Below are 6,212 nucleotides of genomic sequence, written 5' to 3'. Positions count from 1 at the left end.
CCAGCCCAGCCCTCTGAGGTGCGACTCCCCTCTTCCCCTCCTTCCACCCCACCGACTCGGCCTGCGGTCTTCTGGCGGGTCCCCTCTCTTCCCTCCGCCTGTGCCTCACTCTCTGCTGCCTCGTTGTCTACCTCTGTTTCCTCTTCATCTATACATCTTTGAGTCGGTCCCTAAACCCTTCTGCTTTCTATTTCGCTCAGCTTCTTCATGTCGCCCCATCTATCTCATCCCCCCCTTTCTCTATTCCTCCCATTACCCCCATTTTAAATCTGCCTTTGTGATTCTGTCCCCATAACTGACGCCACTTCCCACCTCCCCAGCCTGTTTCCTTTCAGACCTAGATACAGCACCCTCTATGGCCCATCTTCCCAGCTTCTCAGCCCCAGTAACTAGAATAACTGTGGACCTTGGTAGAATTTAGGCAGTGAGCACTGAAGTAGGTTGTCACCTCCCCAGCAGCCTGGAGCCATCATCCCCTGACTTAACTGGTGAGCCAGCAACAGCAAGGGCAGTAATGCGAGTCTCTTGGGCTTCGGTTCCTCATCTTTTCACTGAACTAAACGCCATTCAGATCGAGCTCAGCAGAGCCCCGTGGCAGCCACCAGTATGCACTGGAATCACATGAGGTGCTGTTAAAAGTCAAGATTTCCACATTCTGGTGCCCCCTCCCCAGTGTAGGGCGGGGAAATTGTGGGCTTGGAAGCAGGACTGATAACAAGCACCCTTCACACTCCCAACAATTTTGAAACAAAACCACACTTGGAAAAATGCTGGCCTGGGTTTTCAGCAAAGTTTCCTTGAGTTCCAAGTACCCCACCCCTTCAACCAGGGTGGTTCCACTTTCATCGGTCTTTTATGTCAAGGTTCTGTGTTTAGATTTCTGCTGAAGGAAGTCAGAAATGTGCTGATGTGAGCCCACCCCAACCAAGGTTCTGTGAAATGCAGGGCTGCAGGTGGCCTGGTTTGGGGACATTTCCTGTCCCCCAGTGGGCAGGCTCAGAGTGTGGGAGGTCAGGTGACCAAGGAGACAAACCCTCCTTGGCTGCTCCTGTCCCTCCACTTGGCCTCATGGACCACAGAGAATTCCCCTGACCTTGTAGCTGCTCTTGTGCTGAGGTGGGGGCAGGGGGCACGGAGTGAGTCCTGGCAATTGGCATCAGGCAGGGTATTGCCTGCCCTGTGAGCGCGTGTGCTAGGAAGGTGGCTATAGCCCAGCCTGTGGGAAAGCAGGAAACAAACTGTGTGGGTGAGAGAGAGAGAGAAAAGAGAAAGGCTAAGATTACTGTGTGGGTGGATATGAAAAAGAAAGAAATAAGGAAAAGGAAGGAGGACAGAAAGTGGTTCGGTCTGTATGTGGGTGTGTGACAGTGGGCGTGTAAGAGTGGATATGCCTGCAGAAGAAAATGTGTGCATGCAAGAGAGATTTCAAAAGTGTAGGTGAGCAAGAGAAAATGGAGAAAAGAACATGCTTTTAACCCGGATCTAAGGAGGGAATCTGTGTGCTTGTGTGTTTCAGGTAGGACCGCAGCTATGTATACAAATCTGATACATGTCAAAGTGAGGCACGCATGGGTCAGGGTGTCTGTAGGAGGCTGTGTGCTGCTGTATACCTCATGCATGGGTGTGTGGGTGCTGAGGGCGTGCACATGTGTGCATGTGTGTACATATAGAAGTATACACACGTGAGTGTTTTCATAAGAACATGGTGTGTATATACCATGTGTGTTTACACATGTGTCTACAGAGGGTATGAGCATGTATGTGTGAGTGCACATGTGAGGTATACGTGAACCCGTGAGCCCTGCTCCTACACGTTACCTTCTAATTACGCTCCCTATGGTGTGGAGGAGTGGGAGGAGCAGTGGGTGGAGGAGTGGGTGGTACTCTGCCTCTCTATCTGCCCTCTCTACCACAAGCCTGAGGAGCAGGGGCCTTGTCTTTGGCCCAGTGACTGCTCTCAGCTCTTATCATGAGCATGAGTTTCTCTGACTCAACTAGATAGACATGGCCAGGGTCAGGGCTCACCTGACAAGCCAGATCCACACCGCCATCCTCACCCAACAGGCTCAGATAGTAGTGTCCATTAGAGTTGGCAAGGCCTCCAAATCCTGTAGATACCCCCCAAAACAAGTGGCCTGGAGAGGAGCAAAGGTGGCTCTCCCAAAGCCACAGCGAAGGAGGGGCTGGGTCAGCCGTGGATCTCGGGTCTCCCTGAGTGTCTCCAAGGAGGAGAAAAGATGGCTTGGCAGAATCCCCTGCCATCCTCGGGAGCCTGAACAACCTTTTCACAGCCCCAGGTGGGTGGAAGAACACAGCCTGCTGCCTTGTTTCCATGGAGACAAGGCAGTGCAGAGGATGGTGGAAAGCATGGGCCAGACCTCCCAGAGTTCAAATCTCAGCTCCTCCACCCACAGGCCTGAGACTTTGACAAGTCAGTTAAACTCGTTATGCCTTAGTTTCCTCATCTGTGAAACAGAGATAGGAAATGAACTTCCTAGGGTTATTTAGAGGATGAAATGAAGTAACCCATACAAAGCATTTAGCACAATGCCTGGCAGCTGAACTGAAAGGCAGAAGCTCTGGGTTCTAGCTCTAGCTTTGCCACCAACTTACTATGTGACCTTGGACAAATTACTTGCTGCCTCTGGACTTCAGAGTCTCTTACAAGATTATCCACACAATAATCTCAATGAGCCCTTCCAGTTATGACCAGCTGAGGCTGCAGAGAGACAGCTGTAGCGTGGGGCTCGCTTGGTGAGATGTGGACTAGATAGTGCGGGCCGAGGCCTGATTATGAGCCCTATATGATAACTTCCTTCCCACATATGTTCTCCCAAGTTGGCAGCAGCCTATGGCAGGAACTTGAGCTGCTGCCCACCTCATTTTTCTGCACCCCTGACCCCGCAGTCTGACAAGGACCCATTCTGCCCTGCTTAGCTGGTACTCAGGCCTTAGAGAAGTGGTCCTGGTACCCACCCATCCCAAATGGTGGGTGCCCAAGGCAGAGGATGTCATGACCCATACTTAAAGCTGCCAGGGAGCACTCAAGAGAGGCAGTTATAATTGCAGAAGGATGGGTGTAATTGTCTGAAGACGCTAATAATCCTCAGGCGGTAATGGGAGGAAGCTTTAAAAGGAAGCCGTAATCCACTAATAACCTGGCAGCTCCATGGGCCTCTTCCCTCTGGATCTCCGGGCAAAGAGAAAGGAGTCTGGCCACTCCCTTTCCCAAGGGAGCAGAAAGGCCAGTGTGGGCTCTGACTCAAGATCACCAGATTTCTACTCTTCTGCAAGACTCAGCTTCCTTCCTGCGTTCACCTCTGAGAAGTCTTCCCTGCCCATTCTATCCTCCTGAGATGACTGCCTCCCCTGTCCCCAGAACTGGATAACCATCTGGCTGGACACTTAAGAGAGTAATGAACAAGACGGTGAGGCAAGAAGGACACAATCGTAGTCTCAGGTCCAACACTGACTAGGTGACTTTGGACCAGGGACTTCATTCTCTGAGCCTCAGTTGCCTCACTGTGCAATGAATAGAGTACCTGCCTTGAAAGGCTCCAGTAAGATCAAAAGATTGAGATACTGTGTAATGACCTAGCTCTGTGTGACAAGCCAAGAAGATTCAGCAAATGTAGCCGTAAGATCAAAAGATTGAGATACTGTGTAATGACCCAGCTCTGTGTGACAAGCCAAGAAGATTCTGCAAATGTAGCCTTTCTTCTCCCCTCTCCATCCATGGTCTCTCACTCCAGGTGTCAGCAAACAATGCCCTCTCCTTATAAATCCAGAACACAGTGGGAGCTAAGGGCAAAGCCCCATATTTAAAAAACTGTGATTGAATCATGGCTTAGCAGCTTGCTAGTCATAAGTCTTGGACAAGTTCACTTATATTCTTTGAGCCTCAGTCTTCTTATCTGTATATTGGAGATAATAACAATATATCCCTCATGGGGATCATCATGAGATTACATGAAATGGTATGTGTAAAGCTCTTAGCACAGTGGGATTGGCACAAAAGAGTTTAACAAATAATAACTGTTGTATTATTGAGCTGATGGTAAACATTTTAATTATCAACATCTTCACATGCTTATCTTGATTACTCTAAAATTTCCAAAACACTGTCCCGTCTAAGGTCATGGCAACTTCACAACAGCTCTGTGAGGTATAAAAATATAACTCATATTTTTATTTTATTTTCTCAGATGAAGAAACTGAAGGTCACCCAGGAGAAAGGATTTTGCTGGGGTTTGGCTAGTCAGCATCAGGTCCAGAACCAGCACCCATGTCTCCTGACTCCCAGCCATGGTCTGTGAGTGGGAAGGGGGCAGATCCTGGGCTTTTAGGCTCGAGGGGAATTGAATTTGGGCTGAGTCTGGTGTGAGGGCCCACTTCCAAGTTTAAGGTTGTTAGGCCCTCCTGGGGTCCTCCCTCTTCCTGTCCTAGATTCATTGAAGGCCCCTCCTTGCTCCTACCCAGCTCCCTGCTTGACCCAAGCATGGGGGGCGGGGAGAAGGTGGCTATGAGGGGTGGTTCAAGCCTGAAAAGAATTATTTCTGAGAAGAGAGTGGGCAAGATGGCTGGTAAGATGCCAACCAGGGCGTCATTGACGCCTGCAGAGAAGTGAAATGTTCCTTCAGTTTCCTGACGCACAAGCCCTCCCAGGCCTATGTCCCCCTCATGCCCTGAGCCTCCAGGATCTGCTGGCAGCCGTTCCTGTCTGAGTGAGCATGGCTCAGCTCACATCCTCCCATCTGGACCCGCTTCGGCGTTTCCATGGGCCCGGCTGTGGAGGTGATTCAGTATGGGTTTCCTCGACCTGTTCTGCTGTGCCGACTCCTGCCTCCTGAGAGCAAATGATCATCATTCCTTCCTTCCTTCCTTCTATTGGTGCAGTGCACATGGAGCTCTCCCCTACATACTGTCATTAGGTCCTCACTGCAGCCCAGGTGACCCAGGTCCTGCCTCTGTCATCTCTAACAGTTGGGAAACCAAGGCATGGGTGAGGAATGTGGGCCCAAATCGGCCACCGACAGGCCAAGTGACCTGGACAGTTCTTCCTCACTCTGGGTCTCAGTTTCCCCACCTGTATAATTAAGAGGTCCGATTAAGATCTAAGGCTTCAGTCTCCACCTCATAAGCTCCATGAGGGCAGCAACCATGTCTGCTTTGCCCGGTGCCGGGTCCCCAGCAGCCTCAAGTAGCTGGCATTTAATATGTTCGACCAGGCAGCCCCACCCCATCAGTTGCTCACACTCCATGGTCATTCGTTGCCACGAAAGATTAAAAGGCAGACAAGAGTGAGAGATGGACTTTTTTCAACCAAGCATGATAACGTGGCTTTCTCTCACTGCCTTCTCACCTGCTCTCTTTGGAAGAGGGAAGAGTGGGCTTAGATGTGGTACAGCTGGAACTGCACGTAGCTCACAGCCTCCCCTGTGTCTCCACAGCTGTTGATCTGGGCATGCCCGTGCGACTGTGATGGACCATTATGCATCACGGGAAAATGTGGTCAGGAAGCCCTGTGTGAAGAACCTGTAGAGTCCCCTATGACTCTGGCAGTCCAGGAGAAAAGGGACATAAGCTTACCTGGTTTCTGGGGAATCCTGGATACAGAGCTGGCTGTCATCACCTGCTGGGCCTTCACCACGTCCCAGTCCTGGCTGGCCCTGTCATCATGCTGGGGCCCCCTTCGTGGCTCCCTGGAGCAGCTGGGTGGCTGGATGCCCAGGGCTTTGGGCAGCTTTGGTGCTCCTTGGGTGTCTCTGCAGGCTGAGTTGTCCCCACTCCTGCTGACCATCCTGTCCTTCTCCAAGTCCATGAGCCCTGCCTCTCCCTGCAGGCCCTCCTCGCCGCCACTCTCCTCAGCTTCCAAGGCCAGACACCTGTAGCTCCCATCAGGGATCCGGAAGGCACAAGGGGTAGGTCTGCCTTCGCTGGGTCCAAGGACCGGGGGTTGGAGGTGGGGGCCCAGCATGGTGCTGCCTCTCCTTGGCAGCACTGCAGAGAAGCTGGGGCCTGGGCTGGCGCTGGGGCCACCTGTGCGAGCCCTGGTCTCTGCTTCTCTCTGGGCCTCCTCTGGCTCTCTGCAGCTTCGCCTTCTTTAGCTGACTCACAGAGGTGGGGCGAGGTCCAGCTGCGGGGCCTTCCTGGGCTGGGTGGGGTGGTGGGCCCCCAAGCCCTCCTTCTGGTCAGTGGGCCCTCTTCAAGAT

The 6,212-nt window shown here is 52.0% G+C and overlaps 1 protein-coding gene across 1 annotated transcript in view; it reads right to left on the bottom strand.

Annotated features, from left to right (window-relative positions):
* Positions 1-6,009, bottom strand: part of SYNPO (synaptopodin) — a 32,089-nt gene extending 26,080 nt beyond the window's left edge. The window contains exon 1 of the mRNA XM_015585296.2: positions 5,590-6,009. Within this exon, the coding sequence (XP_015440782.1) occupies positions 5,590-5,977 (388 nt within the window). The 5' untranslated portion in view covers positions 5,978-6,009. The remainder of the gene's footprint in view (positions 1-5,589) is intronic.
* Between the last annotated feature and the right edge of the window lie 203 nt (positions 6,010-6,212).

Source organism: Pteropus alecto, unplaced genomic scaffold (assembly GCF_000325575.1).
Source record: "Pteropus alecto unplaced genomic scaffold, ASM32557v1 scaffold40, whole genome shotgun sequence".
Taxonomy (NCBI): Eukaryota; Metazoa; Chordata; class Mammalia; order Chiroptera; family Pteropodidae; genus Pteropus; species Pteropus alecto.
The sequence above is the reverse complement of the archived record's forward strand: the minus strand, read 5'-3'. Positions and strand labels throughout refer to the sequence as shown.